General features: G+C 39.4%; 3 protein-coding genes across 8 annotated transcripts in view; 2 read left to right on the top strand and 1 right to left on the bottom strand.

Moving 5' to 3' along the window:
- Positions 1 to 319: 319 nt before the first annotated feature.
- Positions 320 to 11982, top strand: ciita (class II, major histocompatibility complex, transactivator). Of its 5 annotated transcripts, XM_086054596.1 has the most exons (22): positions 320 to 498; positions 984 to 1090; positions 1276 to 1338; positions 1780 to 1827; positions 1915 to 1971; positions 2352 to 2456; positions 2547 to 2615; positions 4019 to 4219; positions 4441 to 4497; positions 4791 to 4886; positions 6083 to 6145; positions 6226 to 6443; positions 6602 to 7821; positions 8081 to 8596; positions 8691 to 8870; positions 8943 to 9014; positions 9709 to 9789; positions 9875 to 9958; positions 10880 to 10963; positions 11054 to 11137; positions 11323 to 11406; positions 11513 to 11982. In XM_086054596.1, exons 3-22 carry the CDS (start codon positions 1284 to 1286, stop codon positions 11586 to 11588), a joined length of 3450 nt encoding a protein of 1149 aa, XP_085910722.1. In that variant the 5' UTR covers positions 320 to 498; positions 984 to 1090; positions 1276 to 1283; the 3' UTR covers positions 11589 to 11982. The 5 variants fall into 5 exon arrangements, with proteins under 5 accessions (XP_085910722.1, XP_085910723.1, XP_085910720.1 ...); XM_086054597.1 differs by lacking the exon at positions 984 to 1090 and having other exon boundaries at positions 2550 to 2615; XM_086054594.1 differs by lacking the exon at positions 984 to 1090.
- On the bottom strand, positions 5021 to 18491 carry dexi (Dexi homolog (mouse)). The gene is made up of 2 exons (XM_086054602.1): positions 14943 to 18491; positions 5021 to 14729 (listed from the first exon to the last, which is right to left on the bottom strand). Exon 1 carries the CDS (start codon positions 15307 to 15309, stop codon positions 15040 to 15042), a length of 270 nt encoding a protein of 89 aa, XP_085910728.1. The 5' UTR covers positions 15310 to 18491; the 3' UTR covers positions 5021 to 14729; positions 14943 to 15039.
- clec16a (C-type lectin domain containing 16A) overlaps positions 15898 to 22904 on the top strand; it is a 24409-nt gene continuing 17402 nt past the window's right edge. For both annotated transcript variants that reach the window (XM_086054601.1, XM_086054600.1), the window contains exons 1-7: positions 15898 to 16311; positions 16691 to 16819; positions 17119 to 17252; positions 17375 to 17523; positions 18962 to 19067; positions 22306 to 22429; positions 22706 to 22880. In XM_086054601.1, coding sequence (XP_085910727.1) covers positions 16238 to 16311; positions 16691 to 16819; positions 17119 to 17252; positions 17375 to 17523; positions 18962 to 19067; positions 22306 to 22429; positions 22706 to 22880 — 891 coding nt within the window. In that variant the 5' untranslated portion in view covers positions 15898 to 16237. The remainder of the gene's footprint in view (positions 16312 to 16690; positions 16820 to 17118; positions 17253 to 17374; positions 17524 to 18961; positions 19068 to 22305; positions 22430 to 22705; positions 22881 to 22904) is intronic.

The following is a 22904-nucleotide window of genomic DNA, read 5'->3' as shown; positions in this document are numbered from 1 at the left end:
ACCAGGTGGTTAAATAAGTAGTAGCCATGTTCAATGACTAAGATTCTGGAATGGAACAGCAGGTGCTTTCCACATAAAATTCCCCCCAAATTCTAAACTGTATGAGAACAAGTCTAATGAGCAGATCAGTTCAGAAGGCTCCTACTGGAAAATGAAATAACAAAAACTCAGATTGAATTGACTGCTTGGGTTTGAAAAAAAACAAGTAAAAAATGGCACTTTAGGTTTCACATTGATCCGACTCGTCCGGCCCAAGAGCTCCCGCCCCCCCCCCCCCCTTCTTGTCTTTCACAAAAATATTATCCGCTCCCATGCCAACTCCACTTTTGTAATCCCTTGTCATACTGAAAGTGAAAGTGTAGTTTTATTGGAGCACATGGAGCCGTTGGCCACTTAAGGACATCTAGCAGATGATGATGGACTAGATTTAAAAAGCGTATAGTAACCCGGGTGAAAACATCTTTGTGTCCAGCATCCAGCGAGCCAAATACACTATAAGTAAGTTACGATGTGATTCAAGTTCCGAGGGACCGCGTGTACATTTTTCGCATCTTGTTTGAGCGTTTTAAAATTGGTTCATTACATTTAGGAGTGGTTAAAAGAGAAGCATTTAAACAGGTAATTTCATTTGCCTGGTGCATGAGCACGTTTGCGTCATCCATGACCAGTTTTAGTCGGTTATCTGTTCCGGGATAAAGCAAGAAACTCGAGCGAATTAACATTACCGTACAGTAAAACATTCCTTATATGTTGTGGCTAGTTGCTAACGTCCATGGCTTGTCTTGCATCTTGAGCTGGAGCGTGCGCAAAAGTACGTTATTGCGAGACTTATGTTTTTCTTAAAAACGGCTGTACCGTTAACATATTTAACAAAAATTGCACAACAGTATAGTACTTTATAGGCAAATGCATTACAAAAATCTGTTTGTTTTTGTTTTTATGGCACGTCATCCATCCATCCTCCAAACTTTTGTCGTCATTAGTCGTCTCCCAACCCAAAGGTTGTGGGTTCGATCCCCGGGCAATGTGACAATGTCGAAGTATCAGTGAACAAGAACCCCCATTGCTCCTGATGCTGCGTCATCAGTAGGTAAATGAGCAACAGTGTGAATTGCTTTGAGTACCGAAGCGAAGTGACAGCCCATTACCATGCTATAGTTTCCCGGTGGCCTAACCAAGTGCTTAATTACTAACAACAAATTGAAACTCCGTTAGTTTTCACTATTTGCATAAAAAAAACTGTTTTTTTGTTTTCTTCATGTGGGTGTGTGACAGGTTGCACGATGCAGGAAACCGATCAGGACCCCGTTTTATGTCCTGACTATGGAGCTTTACCAGGTTAGTGTTTTACCCGTGCAGGTGTTTTACCCTTGCAGGTTAAATGAAATATCTATGCATTGTATGAAGTTTCACAGAAGCCTCTGCCTCGGGCCTTTAGGTCAAGTCTAAAATATTATTGTGAATGATTGAGATATTAATAAATGCGTAAATATAATGGCTCTATCTTAAAAACGATAGCCAAGTGGTACATTTTAGTTTGGCATGGATAATTTTGAGAATATTCAGTCAGTGCCAACAACATTCTTACATGTATACTGCTCTGACATTGTCAAAAAAAGAAACAGAGTTAACATATTTGAGATGGCAGAATCTTTGATACGCTTTTTTTTTTTAAAATTGAATCTTAATGTGTATTAGTCATGTGTGTTGTAATACTGTAAATAGGAAGGTCAAAGCAATTAAAACAAGATGCTTCATTATGTTCATTTTGTGTTCCAGATGATTTATCAGAATTCATGAATGACAGTTACCTGGGAAAGATTCTTGGTATGTTGCTTCCAAAAATGAATGCATGAAACCTGCTCACAGGTACAGTGTGTTTTATCGTTTTACTCTTTGCTACTTTTCATCTAGACACAGTTGGCCTCTTCACTGATGATCCCATGTTGATTTTTGATGACAACGACTTAAGTAAGGCTCTCTTAAGGAAAAAAAAGACCATATACCCTAAATCAAATGTTACTGCACATTGAGCAATGTCATTAAAAAGCAAAAATATGATCTGATACCATTTTCATCAGGGTAGTGAAAATGAAAGAGGAACTTTCTGATGAGCAATGAAGCATCACATTGTTGTGTGGTTATTTTTGCAACACTCCTCAAAATTATGTCCACTGGTCGTCTAGTGAAATTAAACAAAAGAACGGAATCTAAAATGATGCATTTGCAGAGATCATATTTCTAAGTTTTAATTGTCAGTTATTAAAACAACAACATACTTATTCTCCTATTGTTGTTAGTGAAAAGACAGGACAATTACACACTTTTATAACGCTCTCTGTGACTTGCAGATGACACTCCCTTGACAAAAGAGCTGCCCAGCCAACACAGAAACCAGCAGGTAGATAAAATTAAACCAAAAGAAAAGACTGATATTCTTCGAAAAAGACCCAGAGGTGAGCACTGATTTGCTTTCTTTAAAAAAAGTTTAAAAAATGTACTGCTAAATAATGACAAAAAGGTTATAGGTGCATTTCTCCCCTCAGCAGCTACGTTATCAAACCAGAGCCCAACAGAAAAAAATAATTGCACACCAAAAAAACAAAAAGCTGAAGGTGAGATTTCATAACTTTCTCTTCTGAATATGTTTGACATTTCATTTTAGGTGGCGGATACACAGGTTTATTGTATCCTCTAATGGAAGAACATTAAACTTTTCTGCCTGTTACTATCAAGGTTATTATCATGAACGAAAACGAACGAAATAACGGAAATGAGAATTAAAAAAACATTTTCGTTTACGAAATAAAATAAAAACGAAAGTTTTTTGAAAAATGATAACTAAAACGACATTGTCTGCTCACAAGACTAACTATAACGAACGATAATCGTAGCAAAAATACCATTCGTTTTCGTCTTTGTAAGCTTTTGTGATCATTTCAAATGTAAAACACTGCGCTGCCGATTTTATGACAGTTGTACAGCCATTCGGCACCTCGACGTCTGAAGTGAAGTAACGCGTTTAGAATTAGGTCTGATGGATATAAAACAAAACTAAAACAACATAATCGCTAAAGTTGGGAGAAAGCGACCGAGCCCCATTTGGGATTATTTTGATTATGTCTCGGACAAAAGCAAATGCATTGTCACGGCGACGGGTCTCGTGCGGCATATCGCTCGAGGGGAAAAACCTCTCTCTCTGTCATCTCACCTATATCACTCCTCTCTCTCTGTCACACACTTTCAATATGGAAGGACTTAAATTTGTTGACATATATTCTGATGTGACAAGTCTGCACTCTCCTGTTCAATTGCCAGGTTTTTATGTTATGTTTTATGTTGCTTGTTTCACCTGCATTTTCACTTTAGAAGCAGCATTAATGCAATGCACTTTTGTTGGCCTTATTGCACTTAGGTTTAAGTGGACTGTTATGTTTTATTTGATGGTTATTCATACATTGTTAGTAAGTTAATACATTTTTCAAATGTTGTCTTTATTTGAATATATAACACTTGTTACTGTAAAAAAATAAAAAGCCGCACCTGACAAATACATACCAAAAAACTAAAACTAATAAAAACTCAACTAAAACCAAGCATTTTCCCCAAAACTAAAACTAATAAAAACTAACAAATCTATTCTAAAAACTAATTAAAACTGAATTAGAAATAAAAAGTCAAAACGAAATAAAAACTAAAATGAAAAATCCAAAACTATAATAACCCTGGTTACCATACATCAGTGGCATCGATAGCTGAACTTATTTTTGAATATGTGTATTAACAATGTTAATATGTTGATTTAACATATATTTCTAATTAATGAATAGCAATTTTCGGTGTATTGGACAATTTCCCGCAGCACACCTGATAATCTATCACAGCACATGAGAGCGCCAGGGAACTCTAGTTAGGAATCACTGAATTAATCTGTCTGATAAACAGCTTTGTTTCCTTGTTAAATACATGATAGACAAAACTAGAATTTATTTCACTAGTTCTCTGGCCTTTTTTCCAGATAGTGACACAGGATCAAAGCCGAGTCAGGGAGATCTTTCGTGTTTCTCCACACCGCCACAAAACATCCTTCATCTCCATCCCTCCCTCCAGTTTGTCAAATTCCGAGACACTACATCGTATCAGTTTAAGACACAAACGATCCGTCCTCCAGTTATCCGCCTTCCGTTCCCCATTGCTGCTGCACCAACATGCGTATTGGGTGAGTGAGAAATCGTTCAAGTTAACTGTTGCAGGGCTGATGTACTTTTATGACTACTGAGCTAACTAACAAAGCATTACGTTGTAGGTTATTTAGAATTGGTAAAAATAGACGGAACAAGCTACATAGTAATAGTTGTATTGTACCACATGGAGGCAGTTCTTGGCCCAAATGTGATTCCTATAACATATTTTCTGTTTACTCTTGTCCCATGGCTGCAGTACATCTACCTCCTTCACCATCAGTATCCAAACTCCAGGTACCACCCTTTTCCCCAGGTGGGTGAGATTTCTGCAATAGGTAACATTCACGAGAATCCAGTAGCATTTTACACTTTAGTTTGTTCAGGATTTTCCATTTGGAGCAGTGTGTCACTTATACAGGGCTAACGTTTTCCAGTTTAAATGTGATATGTTAAAATGAAAAACAAATGTTAATTTTATTTTGTACAGCATCTTACAAAATGTGTACTAAAATAAGGTTTTGTCTTCTAGAAGCTACAACATGGCAGCCAGCCTTGTACTGTATCTGTGTATGGATATCGTGTTCCGAAACTCTTTCCTTTCTGTAGAGGACAGTGCGGTAGTACCGGCCCAAATGAGCTCATCCCCATCCGGAACGTTGTCAGACACCACTAGTAAAGTCATATCTCCACCTCACAATTATGGTCAGTACAGTTATTCTTCATAATGTTTTTTTCTAGCATTTTTACAAGGGTACTGGTGATGATAACCCAAAGAGGAAAATGATAATGATGACAATAGAACTCATTGCTAAAAGCATTTCTCTATTCATAAAAGGTAAGGTCTGCTACCACTTTTATTTAAATTAAATTACATTAAAATGTACTTACAAAAACAAGCATGCTGTATAGCAGATAAAGGTTATATGACTGTCATTACTTCTTGATAAAATCCTTTCCCCTTTATAAGAAGGACAGCCTTTTGGAGCAGATTGTATTTGAGTGTGAGCATTCATTTTAAGACATGTTTTTGTGCCCAGCCAAGTCTAGCGCAAAGCGCCGTCTAACTGTGTTCATGGAGGGAGTTTTCTTTCTTTTGGTATTTCGGCGTTTGCGCCGTTGTGGATGTGAACACAGACGACTTGCTTCCTGCCAATGGAAGCAGCTCCTCTCATTTCCTTGAAATTTTTAAACTCAGCGCAAGACAGTTACATGGTCTACATGGCTGGAGCATGCGCAAGTCAATAACCCCATAGCCTTATGGGAAAAATGCTATGTTTTTAACATTTAGCCCAGTCAAAAAATTGTATTCCTTTTGGCAGTTCCACACTTTTGTACATATGCTTGGGGTGTGTGTTGTACTGCCAACTTGAGGGGGAAAAAAAAACAGCCAGTTAATAATAACCGACCTAAAAGGACAGCGAGTGCCAGCAGAAAATACTGTGCATGGTGGAAACCCCACACACATTTCTGCTCAACAACCACCGTTTGACAGATCTTCCATAGGGTTACTCCTTGGCACTAAACCCTCATATGGTCCAAACAATTGCAACCCTGAAGCATGGGGTGGGTGAGCACAGCAATTGCGCTGGAACTCCATGGAAATTGGCATCCCTGCCACACACATCTCTTCATATTTAACCATTTGGAGAAAGGGCTACAGCAATCCCTTGAGGTGCCACTTGCTACATGTGTATCATACATTTATTGAAAAACCGAGAGAAACTCTTAAGTAAGTGGAGTTGTGAAAATCGTTTTCTTTTCCCAGCCCCGCTATACGTATATCGGTCAAGCCCCACCTTAGCCCCGGAAGAGAAAAAATTCTTGGTGCCGTGCCTGGCTGAATGTGGGTAACTTACCACCTATAATGTCATTTTACTGATACCATGCCTACATTTCAGAGATGACGCAAACTACGGGGTCAACCACGGTTCAACAGTCTCCCACTACATTTGTTATACCTCGTAAGTTTTCAATTTGTCAAAAGTTTGAATGGAAATCTGCGTTGCACCATATTGATGAAGCCATTTTGTTTCATCCTCAGAAAGTGTAAAGAACTATATCCAGATCGCCAAAGCCCATATGCATCAAATCTGCGAGGAGATGGAGCCAAGGCTGAATTTGAGCACTCATTACGTGGATGTGCAAGTGATCCAGAGAGAGATGTTTTGCTCAGGGAAAAATAAAAACAAGTGCCTGAACAAAGACCTGGTGGCCATGGGAGATATGGAAAGACAAAAAAGATTGATTAAGTTGAATCAGGTATACAGTATGTTCGCCTAGCCATTAACAGTGTGCTGTAAATTTTAAAAAGATTTATCCTTCAAACTTCATGATTATGAAGACTACTTGTTCATACAGTATAATATTGCTGGAAATGGTGAACAACTGTATTATAATGTTTCCATTCTTTTTGATAGATATTTGAGACATCCGATGGAAATAAACCGAAACAATATATACTTCTACTTGGCAAAGCAGGCATGGGAAAGACCACACTTATCAGGAAGCTGTGCCAGGACTGGGCCAGAGACGGGATCCCACAATTTGATTTTGTATTCTTGTTGAATGGCAAAGATCTCATCTCTTCAAGAAAGTCATGCCACTTCAAACCAGGTCTTCAGACCCTACTACTAAACCCCCCGACCCTTGCCACTTCTGTCATTAACATTGAGGAAGTGTACGCTCAAGTCCTTGCAGCCCCCAAACGTGTGCTCATCATCTTCGATGGATTTGACGATCGGGATTATGAAATGCTATTTCAAGAAAAAGACTTCACAACCTTGTTAGAGAAGGACACTAAAGTAAAGCCCTCTACAGTTCGACAGCTGTACTCTGCCATCCTTCAAAGGGTAGTCCTTCCAGGATGCTTTCTTCTGATTTCTGCCAGACCAAAAGGCACTGCCTGCCAACGATTGCGGCGAATGGATTGCCTTTTGGAGGCTAATGGATTTACTCCTCCATACGTGGAAACATATTTTTCCCGGTACTTTGCCGATCTTGATCTCAGGGAATCTGCTTTGAAATGCTTAGAAAAGTCCAACTATCTACGTCACCTTTGTTTGAATCCTGGACTCTGTCGACTGGTGTGCTTGGTATTGGAACGCATCGAAGGCTCAGAGAGCCTTCCAAGTACTTTAACTGAGCTCTGCCATCAATTACTTTGTATTAAAATGAAAAATGATAACTGGGGCTGTTGCACAGAAAGAGCTCTGGTGAAGAAAACAAGAAGGCAGTCAACAAGGAGGAAAGGTCAAATAAAAACAGATGAGATTGAAAATGCTCATGAGGAGATTTGTGAAAAAAAAATGATGTCCCGTTTGAGCTCTTTGGCCTGGAAAGGAGTGAAGGCCAGCACGTCCATCCTCCCAGAAGAAGCAAGTTTATGCTCTAAACTCAAGACATTCGGACTCCGGAAGGGACTCTTTCTTGCTTACCAGGAGACTGCAGGACATGTCTGCGCCTGTTGTGAGAGGGAGAAAATAGAAGAAGAAAAGGTATTGGGAAGTGAAAATGCAGAACAAAGGCAAAATCAACAAAGTAGACACTTAGAAGAAAATATAAGTGGTCACAACATCTTGATGTGGACGGATCCCTTCCTTCAGAGTTACCTGGCAGGACTCCATTTGTCCATGGCAAGGTAAATCGTTTTCTCTCTATAAGAAAGACTGAAAATTGATGAATTGAGTTTTGCACTGTATACCAAGGAGGAACAGATTCAACACGATCTTTTTGGTGAACTAAAACCCTAAAAATCATGAATTTGATGTCGAACTGAAAATGTACTGTAAAAGTAATGTATATACTGTTTTGTAGTGTTTTATGTGTATTGTATTATCAGTGCTTTGAATCTGATGTCTGTCATGACTCATGCTGAACTCACTTTCCTCTTTTCCCAGGACTGTTTGGTACCAGAACCTCCTCCAGAACTTCCTTTCCCAGTCTGGCCTTAAGGGACATCGGCGTCCCCAAGGAGAAGTACAAGATCTAACTCGCCGTTTTGCTATTGGCATCCCGTTCTTAAACAGAACCGAGTTACGCAAGCTTCATCTAGACGTAAACTCCGGCAAGCGAGCCTTATTCACTGAACGTTTTGAGGGTCTTTCCCTTGCTGACCTGTGCCCTGAGCGGCTCCTAGAAGTGTGCCACTATGTTTTCGAAGCAAGTTCCTCACATGAAAACGGGAGCAGTGACAGTGGAGAAGCACCGTTGGTCACTCACCTGGCAGCAAACCTACCAGAGGTCCTCACATTTCGTGGAGTTCCACTTGGCGCACTAGACGCATACGTTGTGCAGAAGATTCTCGAGAGGGTTGAAAACGTAGGTAGAACTTTTTCTTTGGATCTTGAGAACACTGGGATACCGATTCCAGGAATCAGGTCCCTGGTGGGTCTTGGCAGCTGCAGTACGTACAGGTATAGCTTGGTTTTAAAACCCCGTCTTACTCCAGACGTAGCCAAGTAACCTATCGTTAGAAAGCGATGATCAAAGTTGCGTCTTTTTGTTCAGGGCCTGCATAGCTGATGTCATCGCCCTGTGGGAGCAGTTAGAGCAGAGTGGTGAAAGGAAGCCCATTGAACATTTTGTCACCAAGTTCAACATCCACCCGATGAAGGTCATGCACGTGTGTCAGATAGACCATCTAGCAAAGCTTGTGAACATTCACATGCAGAGGAGGCTGTCAGACTGGTAGCTGATGTATACATTGGTTTATGAAGTACACGGTGACACATACAAGACATTAACGTGTATTATCTTTAGCCTCAGCAAACCTGATTCCATCCTGGAGAAGGGAGTTCCCGCAGTCGAGGAGCTACACAAACTAGAGTTAGAGTGAGTACCTCTGCATTGGTAGTACCGTCATTTCAGGACTATACGCCACTACTTTTTTCCACGCTTTGAACCCTGCGGCTTTAAATTTGACGCGGTTAATTGATAGATTTTTACTCACGAGCTTCATCACGCCAATAGACTTACCGATAGTCTCGTCATATCTGACCAATGAAGTTAACGACCACGCCACAGTGGACCAATGAAACTGTCTGAGCTCATACAGAATCTTCATTTCAGTCATTTTCATAATTCAGCGGCAGGCTTGGATGACAAAGTCTTTTACCAAATCCGGCCGCATGCGAAAATTGAAGCGTTAAAGTGAATGGTGGCACCGTGATGATGTGTCAACAGGAGGTCACGAGGAGGAAGTGTTCACCGAGAATTGTGTTGAATAAACTTGGCCAGCACGTTTGCTTCAAAAGAGCGTAAATTCCTGATTGTTTTTGTCCGTCTAAGAGTGTTTATAAACGCCCGACACATGGCATACTACATTGGTGGCAGCAGTGGAATTTATGCCCTGGCATTTGTAAACTCTTCTCTTCAGACAAAAACACTCAGGAACTAACTATTTGCTTGGTGTGATATGTTTGTTATGTCATTCAGCTACAATTGCCGCTACTAGATATCAAAGCAATAAATAATGTACTTTAACCTATCTAGCCTGATGGCGTCACTTATGGGTCTTTCCTTCTAGGATTGGTCCAGAGTGTGGGCCCCAGGCTATCTGCAAGCTTTGGGAGTTTTTACCAAGTTTACAGGACCTCCAGCACCTCGAGTAATACAAAGCTTTTCCGCTGTTTTTGAGTCAGTGCATCAGTCACTCCATGTATCTCATTGAGTTGATCTTTATTCCCCTTCAGTTTGGAGGACAACAAGATTGGAGACAATGGAGCTGAACAATTGGCTAATACTTTTGCCTCCCTTTGTTTTCTACAGATACTCAAGTGAGTAGGGCCGCATAAGTGCTCCTCTAAAAGCTATTGTGATCACAAAATAAATATATTATATATATACCTCAATCTAGTACGGGATACAAACAGTAGTTCTTGGGGGTCAGTAACTTACATGCTATTCTTGTGTAAGGTGTAAATCAGGGGTGCCCACACTTTTTCAGCCTGAGCGCTACTAATGACATGACCGAGTCAAAATGATCTACACCACCTACTAAAAATGGAAAACACATTATTTATAAATACATTGAGAATTATTTTTATATGTACCGTATATGCTGGTGTACCTTGCATGACTGCATCAACCTATATAGCGCAATACAACAACAGAAAATGTTTTGTAATTACCTTACTCTGATGACTTGCACTGAATGGAATCAGCCAGGGACGCATAGTCCGGACAGTAGCTGCTGACAGTAGCTGCCTCAAGCGCAGAGTGAACAGGACTCTGTGTGGCTGTGAGTGACGTAGTATGCCCGATGCCGACTGGCTGCAGCGAGGCGGAATGGCCAAAAAATGTGGCTTGTTTATATGCGCCGAGTGGAGCGAATGGGCGGATTTCCGGTGCTTCGCTCCGCGTCCCACCGCTTCAAACACATCATTCGCGCCACCCCGCACGCGCGCGGCTCCCAACGCAGTTGGTGTGAACGTAGCAATACAGTATTGAGGACAGATGATAGGCTGGCGATCTACCCACGATGCCTTTGCGATCGACGTAATGGGCACCCCTGGTGTAAATTATTAATTGCTTTCACAATGGCTTCCTGGGAAATAGGCAATTCATGGATACATTGCAATAGATTTCAATGCCTTTTTAGAGCAAGACATGAAAATATTTTGGGGGAAATTGTTTAAACGCCATAGTGATGATAATCTATTGCGTCTAAAGTTTGTTCTGCTTTGTGGTTTATACAGTCTGTCACAGAATAATATAGGAGACAATGGGATCAAAAAAATGTCAACTAGATTAAAGGATCTACGCAAACTGCATTGTTTAATGTATGTAATCACACATTGAAACAAACAAAAAACACAAACACATTGGTAGAAGTGACTTGTATACTTACCTTTCTTTCTCTCTTTTTCCAGCCTCTACAGCAATGTGATTTCTGATGAAGGTGCCTCCACTTTAGCTGCTGTCCTCCCTCAAATGGCATCATTGACTGACCTCGAGTAAGGCTTCATGACTTGAATCTTTAAAATGCACCGCGAGATCACTTATATTGTAATAAAACATATCTTTATATGTATTTTTTATCAACTCATAAAAACATCAGGCATTTCAGGCTAGTACTTAATATAGTATTACTATTAGTGAAGTGACCAAATACACAAAGTGCTACTTGTTTTCCTAACAGTGTGAAGTATAATAAGCTATCAGACGTCGGTGCACAATGCTTGGGAGCCAGCTTTAGGGAGTGTAAGAAAATGAAGACTTTACGGTGAGAAAAACAAAACCTTTTCCTGACTATCAATGCAGCAACCCAAATCAAAAATAAATTGCATACCAATTTTCATCACGTCGCTGCTTCTTTCCTCCCATTCCAGGATGTGGAACCAATGTATTCCATATGGTGTATTTGAGAGACTTCAACAGCAGGATCCCAGAATCCTTTGGCATTAGTAACGCACCCCCATGCACTCACCAATTTCTGGTACTCTTCATCCTAGGTGCAGTACAGTATGTGCAGGCCACATACTGTATAACAGCATACATAGAAAGGACAGATATTTGTCCATGTTTTTTGTTCCAAGTGTGTAAATGAAATCGTCGCTTTGTTGTCATAACATTATGTTCTCTATATGTGGTAATGACTGGTGCATTATCACTATTGTTTGAGATTGGGGAAATACCATGTCTCGGAGATGAGCGAGGTAAACAAAATCTTTTACTTACTTTATATGATGTTTTTTTTTAATACAACATGATTTGTGTGTGTGTTTGCTCTATTCGTGTTTATTGTTACCATTCATGTCACTTTATGAATTTATTAAAAGCCATGACTTCCTACATGGTAGGTTTTTGTTCTCTATTCTTTTGCTCAATTTACCAATTCATGCTCGGCTTATAGTCATATTTGATGCACTTAACGTTTAGAAAAAAAAAAACTTTTGTAAAAATGTTTTACATACAGTATGTCTTGTTGCAATTTATCTAATTAGTCATAGTACAGTGTGGGCAGGGCATTTGGTACCCGGCTTAATCAACCAACTTAATGCAACCACTATCACGTCACTATTATTCAAAAAATTATTACCATACAAAAACGCAATGTAATACCAAGCAGCAGTAATACCAAACACTTATGTTTGTAATCTATTCTGAATATAAAACCCTGCTTTCGGCAGTGGCTGCACTGAGGCCCACAAACCTTCAAGATCCGTTGGACACCTAATAAAATATAAAGTCCTTTAATGCATTTTGGCGCATATTCTCCCTTGTTCTCCAAAAAAGGCACGCCTCTGCGCACATTTCGAGCTGCGCAGATTCTCGACTTAAGTGCGCCACTTAGGAACGGAAGGAAGAAATGCATCACACTTTGTGGAGCAACCTTGAAATAAATGAGGCTGTTCACTGACAAATCTGTCTCTCCCACAGACTTGAGCATATTTTCTCTTCGCGCTCAGGAGGCTGTAGTCTCGCGCGCCATTCGAAATCAAATTGCACATTTTGATTCAATTAACTGCGGCTACACAATCATATCAATGCAGCTAAAGAACACTTCTTCAGGTACAACTATGGGCTGAATCTAATCGTAAACATACTTATTAAATTAACAGTTAGTACTAACAACTCCTAGAATCACCACTGCCTGTGAGGCCCGTGAGTCGGGGATAAAAGCTACTCTTGTGCCATGCCTAGTAGTTGTCTTCATTGTGCACTAGCACCCCCTTGTGGACACAATGTAAGCATGACACGCATAAAGCACGTGGTTTCAAGGAAATTACAGTAGATTAGGAGTGGTGGCTGCACCCAAAACATGGTCTACATCTATGTATTGGCAAGGTTTATCTCCACTTGGCAATGAGTTGACTTACAGCACTGCACAACAACTTTTATTTAGAGGGGTAGCTAAATACATTAAATACTGTCAGTTTATTTAAATTAATGGCACATGTAGTTTTCTGACGGCGGAAAATGAGACCTATAAAATTAATGGCGTGCATGGTAATTACTCTTCTGCCTTGATCGTATTGGTTTATTAATGCATTTGCGCCATTTGGCTTCTTGTGCACATAAAATGTTTTTTATTCTGCTCATAAACAAAAATAAATGAAAGTATACAAAAATTATTTTTAATGTCATTTTATAAGGTGGTTTTATTCCATTCCACACAAACACAATCTGTGCCTGACTGAATTTTCAAAATCACTCATTATGCATTCATCCATTTTCTATACAGCTTTTCCTGTTCAGGGTTGCCGGAAGCTGGATGCCTATCACCGGTGATATCGAGCAAAAGGCAGACTACACCCTGAATAGGTCGCCAGTCAACTAAAGAGCATATATGTAAAGACACACGCACACCGTAACTGATGGAAACTGAACCAAAGGTAACTGTACGGAAGCTGGTGAATGTACCCCTACATTGCGTGACCTCACTCATTATTTAAAAGACAATTTGTTTAGTTCACTTCATTATTGCTTCAAGGTAACAAACTTTTCTTGTAAGAAAATTCTCAATCATAACAGGATAACACAAAAAAGATCCAGATAGATCCCAAGATAGAGATGAAATAAAACAACATTCAACTAGCATTGCCAGTTGTTTCAAGTGGCTTACATTTGGAAAATAAAATACAAATGCATTTACAAGATAAAATTGTGAGTTAGCGCCTACACTAATCTAAACATGGCATTCTGTTTAATATTGTTTTAGTGTAATATGAGTTATGAAGCAAAATCCACCCGTTTGTAGCCATCTCACGGGGTGGTCATTCTGTCACTTCTGTCAACTGAAAATGCCATCACAGTTGCTTAGGGCTCAGGTAACGACCAATCACGGCTCACCTGTTTTCTGAAGTTGAGCCATGATTGGTTGTTCATGCCATGTTTCGACTAGTGGGCCTGTATAGAACATATTCTTGTAAAATAAATGTTTTGGGTTGACTTCCACTTTAAGATACCTTTAAATGTTTTCACCAATTATTACTATTTAGTTTTGACAGTGATCCAAGCCAATGGGAAGCACCATCATGAAAATGATTCATGCTGGATTCATACACTGAAGAGAAAAGTTCAAGCTTATGTCGGAGAAAAACAAAAAAAAACAGCTGCCCAGCCTAGTACTACTGTATCTCCAGTGTCATGTTTGAGAGGTGCGCCCATAAGGCACCAGTATGATTGAGAAGCAGAACTCACATAATGTTTAACACACATCTCAAATTAGGGGTGCCTGCAAAGCAAGAATATATTTTCGTTAAATCAAATTCAATTGTAAGCAAATGAGAATGGAACAATTTTCAGAATACAAACTCTCCTACGCCAGGATCACTTTAGTCTTTGGTGCAACCGACTGACCTGATTGCATATGATTTGCACCAAGCTCCTTATGTCTGGATCAATACTGTATTGTAATCCAAAATGAGAACGTCTTGTCACTTGCAGTACATTGCACTGCCTTTTTGTCATTATGTGCCAAGCGAAGGACACAAGTGCTCATGTGGACGTCCAGGTAGTGGTGCAGTGATTTGAGTCTTCCCAAGGGATACCGGCTGAACAGTTGGCCTTCGGTGATGAAGGTCATCTTCATGCTGAGATGACCTGCAACCAAAACAAGAGTTATGGCGTGTAAAAAAAATATAAATATATATATTTTAAAAATAAAAACTTTAAGATAACATTGTGGTCAGATCAACACATTACTCATTTTAAATGATCAACTCCCAAAAGACAGCAAACACCTCAGCCACAGCAGCACATTTAAAGTCCAATTCAACTGACTAAAACGTTGTTAAAAATTCCCAAACTGCTTACCTTGTTCTGCTCTGTCCAAAAAGAATGAACGTCCAGCAGACAGGCCTCGTTTGTCCCTCGCTTCATCATCTTTACCAGCATCATAATCCAATCCATGTCACTCCAGATACCCCTCAAACACATCCAAATCTGTGTCCGAGTCGTAGGGGAGGGATGTCGGGTCAGAGAGCACCCCGAGGTCCACCAGAGCCCGGTCCATATCCTCTGGCATAAATACTATCCCCACGTTTAGGACAATGTACTCCATCAAAAAAGCGTAGTAGAGGATGAGGACGTTCACAAAGAACAGGCCCAGATAAAACATATAGGGGTGTTCGTCCAAAAGCGATTCAACTGAATCTAACTGGGCATAAATTGTGTGGATCATAGAGATGTAAGTCACGGTTTATGCGATCCAGTGTTTGAGTGTCATGTTTATACAAGGGCAAAAGTTGACACAGCTATAAGTCTGCATATCCGGTGAGCTTCGGACGCACATTACGCCCGTCCCGACTCGAAAAAGTGTTGTGCACTAATGGCTGTACATTGACGAGGGATAAAGACAATACAATGTGCGCATAAGAGTCTCGCGTTCATAGCTTATAATAGTGCACTAGTAGTATCAAAATATCACAGTAGCATTCTTTACATTGGTTCTCTGGCTTTGCGGAACTCAAGCCATGCCAAGTGGCTATGCAGAGCTAAAAATAGTCTCGCGCAACCTTAGTAAAAAAAGACTCACCCAAACAGAATACATGTAGTGTGTTTCTATACGTAAATTCGTTCCGTAAAAACAAGCATGATCCACAAACACACGTCCCTGTATTCTTTTAACGCCCACACGCGTTCTACCAACAGTTACCAACTGCATCAAAACATTGCGGACTGCATAAAGTGACATACGTCATTTACTGACGTCATCTGTAATTGACGTCTCAGTGAAATGACGACACGGGCAGCGAATGTTTCTATTTTTCAATCCCTCCACGATTCTTCAGTGGTATCACTGATGGGCGAGCGAGGATCGAGGCTAGAAAAAAAACGTACAAATGTAGAAATAAGTTCTCAATTCGCATTCTGGTTTGGTCTCGTGTAATGATACGTTTCAAGCTTATTTTAAAAAAACTACAATTCCCAAACATCCTATTGTCGACCACGATTACGTAACGAGTCCTCGCTCCCCTGGTCTCAACCTATCAGCGACTGTTTGCGAAGTGGCTAGCTCCACCAAAAGTGGGTGTAATGGACAGATGCAGCCGCTAACATCAGCGAAATAAACCGCCTGTCAAATCATCGACCTCCTTACAACCACAGCCATGTTTGGCAGGTCACGGAGCTGGGTTGGAGGGCAGGGGAAATCGAAAAATATCCATTCGCTGGATCATTTAAAGTGAGTAGCTACTAGCAAGAACACACATGCTAACGTTAGCCTTTACGTGAATTGTAATACAGGACAGAAATAGGTTTTTAGTTCCTAGCGTCATCATTTTCCAATTTGGCTTCATCTGTAAAATAACATTTTTTTTCCTGTGCAGGTATATGCTATACAGTATATTCCTATAGTTGACCATGTTCTGCTTCCCAGCCCACACGAATATTGACTACATTTAAATGGTGTTGGAAGTGAACCTTGACACCCTGTCACCAAAGTCCACGTTTACCAATTAAAAATACAAGCGTTGTCATTTTGCTTAATCAATATTACCCGACCCCGCATTTGTATGTATTTTGCTCACACTGTATGTTATTACTGTATATGTTACATTCAGGTACATGTACCACGTTTTGACCAAAAACACTACAGTGACAGACCACAATCGCAACCTCCTGGTGGAGACGATACGCTCCATCACTGAGATCCTCATCTGGGGGGACCAGAATGACAGCTCTGTATTTGAGTAAGTCACATTCATCATCCCAACAAAAATGACATGCAACCCCTGTATGAGCACTTAATTTACTATTATTGAGATTTATGTTGTCGTTGATAGTATAACATTTGAGAGCTATTTGGAAAAACAAGCATGCTTATTACAAACATCAACAAACGTGAAATTGTGAATGCATTTAACATTTTGTACCCCGAATAATATCTTTCTTAAAAAAGGAGCATTTAGTAACTGTTGTTGTTCACTGTTCCACAAACTATAAACAATTGACCGTTATGATGAAAACATGATGGATTTCCTGTGGTCAGCTTCTTCCTAGAGAAGAACATGTTTGCCTTCTTCCTGAACATCCTACGGCAGAAGTCAGGGCGCTATGTGTGTGTTCAGCTTCTCCAGACTCTTAATATACTCTTTGAGAACATCAGACACGAAACGTCTCTGTGTAAGTTTTTGCCTGTCAGACCGAAGTAACGTTATGCTGTTACTTTTTAATAGCACTAAAAATAAAATAAGAAATCTATCAAATACTTGTTGAAAATATAAATTTTCCTCTCTTCTGTGCAGATTACTTATTATCCAACAACCACGTGAATTCCATCATCGTGCATAAGTTTGACTTTTCAGATGAAGAGATCATGGCCTACTACATCTCCTTCCTCAAGACACTTTCGCTCAAACTCAACAATCACACGGTGCACTTCTTCTACAATGAGGTAAGGCCACAAGTCTTAATTGAAATGCGTTGCAGTTTAACCTGGTTTAAACCTGTTTAACGGTTTCTGTAAAGAGGTCATCATGCTTCATACAAAAAAAAATCACAAGTGGTGACCTGATCACCACGACTTGTCTGAATGGCCTGAACAGCCTCTTGGATGATGGACTTAAAGCGGAAGTCAACCCAAACATATTTTTTTCACGAATATGTTCCCAGCAGGCCCACTAGTTGAAACACGGCATTCCGATTAATTTTGCGTTTGTGGAATATAAGTTAAGCAGCAAAATGCACTTGTTTTTAGCTATCTCAGGTGGTGGCCATTCTGTCACTTCTGTCGAAAAAAATGTTGTGAAATTTAAGAGTGGTGTTTTTGTTGTGTTAGCAAGCACGCCAATGCTGGCTGTCTCTGTTTAGTTGACACAACAGGTGTCAGTAGTCCTTCTGTTGGGCTATGTGTACACAGGGGCAAGTTACTGGTGTGCTGTCAATGGCAGCTGTACCTAAAGTGAACATTTGAGGACAATTGTACAGTATCGGTTGTCATCAGGTCAGGTCTTATTAGTGTTTTTGCTATCTGCCGGCTGGATGCTTTCACATGTTGACATACTCACTCATGTAAGAATCGGTAGTTGGCTTGTAATTTGAATCCGAACCGGTTTAGCTGTGATCCTCAGGCTTGAATTTTTTTTTTTTGTTCAACTCACACATCTTCCTGTTCTCTCTGTTTTCTTGTTAATACTCATAACATTTAGTTTCAGAAAGAATTTTGGGATTGTTTTTTGCAACTTTTTTTCGTCTTCTCTGGAAAATTAATTAAAGAAGTTAAGCCCAAAAAATTCTTTACAACAATAAGTTCTATGCAGACCCACTATTCTCAATACGGCATTCTGATTAATATTATGTTTGCGGAAAATTAGTTAACCCATCTCAACAACAACAAGAGCCAATTATGAGTCAGCTTCATAAAACAGGTGAGCCGTGGTTGGTCGTTACCTGAGCCCTGACCAACTGTGATGTCATTTTCAGTCGACAAAAAAATGGCAAAATGGCTGCCCCCTGATATTGTGTGGATTTTGCTGCTTAACTCATATTCCACAAATGCAATACTGTATTAATCATGCTGTGTTGAGACTGTTGGAGACACAGAGCATATTATTGGAAAGAAATTTAATGGGTTGACTTCCCAAAAATTGTCCTGGTTATCAGGTTAGGAAATATCTGCTTGGCCATTCCTATGTTATGTTTTCCAATGGTTTCTACATTTTAACCAGATTTTAGAAAATGTTCCTTTATTGTGTCCTTTCTTCACCTTACTACTATTATTCATTTTTTTCCCTTCAAATTCTAATGTGTACAGTGTGACTCTCTTTTGTGTAGTCTTGTGCGGAAGCAGTGCCTTGCTCACTGGTTCCCCTCTCTCTGTCTCCCACACATAGCACACAAATGATTTTGCCCTGTACACCGAGGCCATAAAATTCTTCAACCATCCTGAAAGCATGGTCCGCATTGCAGTCCGCACCATCACTCTCAACGTGTACAAAGGTGAATTTCAACAACCTGCATGCTTACATGCCAATTACAGTGGACAACAAATGTTTTGTTTATTGTTTTAATCAGAGATGTAAATTAACTTTTCCAGATTAAGTTTTTGCGCTGATTCCAAATCTGCCCTCGTTTTTTTTTTTTATGCAGCATGTCAAATTTTCAAAATAAAACAAGAATATAACATAATGTGTAATATAGTTATATATTTTTTCATATATTCATATAATATTTATGACTTAACGGTTAGGCCACAGGTGGATTTTTTTTTTCCTGAAAGGTCATAGCTATAAATTACAACACATGGTAAAAATACATGTTGCGCAAGCTTTTATGGGTCAAACTTAAAAACAAAAATAAAAATCTCAAAAACCTGATGTCCTAGAAAAAAACGTAAAGACATTTATGAAATCAGTATCAAAAATATGTGTTTAGCGACACAAAGCCATCATTACAATTTGCTGTTGACCAGTTTTAATTACACACAACACTCATGCATACCACATTCCGACACATGGGGTGCTACATAGATAATCTTTTTCTTATACTTTCTCTTTCCACTCATACTAATGGTACTTGAGACTGACTGTCAAATAAAGGCTGCGATTAACACAAATGCATTTTAATGATGGATTGCTATTTAAGATATGCCGATCAGCTGGTTGTGACTAAAGTGCCCTGTAAGTAAAGTTGAGTTGCGATCATTAGACTAGTCTTAATTCTGTCCAGAATATGTATAAAATGTACATTGTGGACCTATTCTACAGAACCGACTGTACAGTACATTTTAAGTGATTACATAATATCATTGCAGACACCTAAAACCCTTTGTTCTAGGCTTATGTTCCCATTTTTTATTTACTTACTATAGAAATGCAACTAGACTGCAATTTAGCTCTTTCCAGTGAAATTGTGCACTTAAAAAAAAATATGAGTCCTTTACTGTGCCTTTCTACATGGCTTAAACGAATGGTAAAAATCAAATTGAGTTTTTTGTTTTACTGTATTGCTGCCAGTACTGTAGACACAATCTACAATCTGATACGTATACAATATTTTTCATACATTCAGTTGAACCTCGAGGTTGAATGCAGTCTCTTAATAATTTTACAACAAATTTAATTGATCATCGTAAATCTATAAATTATGCAGGCAATAATTGAAGAAATGTTAAAAGAAAATGTTATTTTTCATGGCTGTAATGAAAGGTTAGCTGTATTACCGGTGTAACTAAAACTTGTAAACGGTGTAACTTTTTTTAACTAAAAAAAAAAAAAATACAATTACTCACCTTTTTGTGATGCATAACAGGTATAGCAAACATGGAATTGAGGACAGGGGGTGGTAAAAATGAGTCAACGCCATACATTGCGCGTTTTACCGTTATTAGAGTTCAGACAAGTGTAAAAATAAGCTAAGCACTGTAATAAAAAAACATAGTCACCCTCAACGGAAAACAACTGTGCATTTGTGAAGTTATTTCCGGTTTGATGGCAATAATCCATTTCCACCGTTGCAACCACTAGTATTTGTCTTTAGTAGCATCACAAAAAACACAAACTAGTCAAAGCAAAAGAAAAGCACGCTTGTGATGTTAGCATCTCATAAATGATGTCAGATGTTTTGATTCAAAGTTGTACTTGTTTGACTTTTCAGGTGTATTTCTCGCAAGTTAATAGTTAAACTCCATTTTGTGTCTTTAGGGGCATTCGACTTTGGAGGTTGCACCATACAAAATATTTTTAATACACACAGAGACGTGAACAAATCAAGTCAAATTTGGGGTGTGCAGCGCTGCAGTGTTAAGGCTGTGAGTGCATAACAGGAACATGTTGCACTTGGCAAGGTTTAGCTTGCTTCCACATTTTTCCACTTTGCATAACATTCCATTGCATCAACATATATCGAGTCCCTGCAAAATATTTGCAATGGCTTGTTTTAAATCCGTCATGCCCTGCATGTAACCTTGGTTACTGTACTGTTCTACTTCTATTTGTAGTCCACTGCCAACCTTGATGAATTTGCGCTTTTCAGTGATTGTGTATAAATTGTATGCAATGTTATGACTGGCCTATCCTAGAGCTACACTTAAGTAAAGATATGCTTAAGAGATTTTTTTTTTCTATGTACAAACTGTTTCCTCAAACATGTTAAAACTATTTGATGCTTCTGGTTGATTCCTTGGGTTGATTCCTTGGGTTAAGCACTGCAACACATTCTGGAAAAGGATTTTCTTCAGCATTATTATTTCTCTACATAGACAATTTTTAGGGTTTCAAATAATTGAAATAAATTATAGATATGTAAACAATAAGTCCTTTTCCAGTTGTGATATTGTTTGCAGTTTTCATGTATAACAACTAATTTAGTGGTCCTTCCCATCCTCGGCCCCTTCACGGCCATCCCAGTATTTACATTAACACTGTTTGTTTGTTTGTTTGTTTGTTTGTTTGTTTCTCCCCCCCCCCCCCCCCCCCCCCCCCCCTTCCTCCTCAACAACCACACTTCCTCCTCCGGCTCTCCTTGTCCCTTCTCCTCTCCTCTCATCTCCTCTCCCCTCCCCTCTGCGCGCCCCATCTGCCTAACTCCAGTCTCATGTAAGTTGGTTCCATTCATTCAATCTTATTCTTGGGCTGGGTATTACTGAAGCAACCTTTTGACATGTTTTTTCTAGATGCTTATTCAGGGAGCATAATGACAAACACAGTTACCTCCAGAAAACTGCGAGTCCATGTTATGGAAGTTTACAATGAGACTCAATTGGATGCCCTATATTTCTAAAAAGACGTCAAAATAATATCATCAGACCTCACGCATCTGTTTTATTGATACACAGCCCAGTTGTATCTGTTTGAGTGTGTTTGTTATAAATATGGGACTTTATTTGCAATTCCAGCTCTGGTTGATCATTCTTTAACACCCACGCACAGTACATTCACAAAGAAAATGTGCAAGCCTCAGTCTTTTAATTTTTTTTTTTTTTATGTAGTGATAGTGACTGGCTTTCTTAGTTTATTGCTTTATTTGATCAGTTTATTTCTTCCGGGATGGCAAAATGATCTGCTTTGTACTTTGTTTTGTAATTGACGTTTTCCTGTCAACTTTGTTTTCCTTTTTTTCAGTTACAGATTGTCCGTGTGCACATGTGTGTATGTGTACATGTAAATTTGAAAGTGTGTGCATGTATTACAAGCATGTGATAGTAAGTGGTCTCCCTAACCCTTATAACTCTCTTTAGTGGACAACCAGCACATGCTGCACTACATCAGGGATAAGACAGCAGTGCCATATTTCAGCAACTTGGTCTGGTTTATCGGCAGCCATGTCATTGAACTGGACAAATGTGTGCAGACAGATGAAGAGTAAGTGCCTGTAGTCTCCTTATTTCCTCTTGGTATTTGCAAATGTCTGTGTTGTTATTTTTGGCCTGTAGGGGTCAGGCTTGTCCTTTGTTTGTAACCACCCAGAGGCACTTCAATGAAAGTATTGTGTTATAGTATAATGCAGTTCAACTGCCTATGCTGCTTTAATTGTGTATTTTTGTTTTAACATGAACATAATGACAAACGAAAAGACTTTTGAAACGTAAGTCATTATGGAGCATTTACACCAAAATCTCTCTTGTGTCTGTGTCCCAGGCACAAAAATCGAGGCAAGTTAAGCGACCTGGTAGCTGAGCACCTTGACCACCTCCACTACCTGAACGACATCCTCATCATTAACTGTGAATTCCTCAATGATGTTTTGACTGACCACCTCCTCAACCGCTTGTTCTTACCTCTTTACGTGTTCTCATTGGTTAGCCAAGAAACGGTAAGCTGGCTCAGACTTGTTGGA

Source organism: Filicampus tigris, chromosome 16 (assembly GCF_054856515.1).
Source record: "Filicampus tigris isolate MCC_2025a chromosome 16, RoL_Ftig_1.0, whole genome shotgun sequence".
NCBI lineage: Eukaryota > Metazoa > Chordata > Actinopteri > Syngnathiformes > Syngnathidae > Filicampus > Filicampus tigris.
This window is presented reverse-complemented; position numbering and strand designations above follow the sequence as displayed.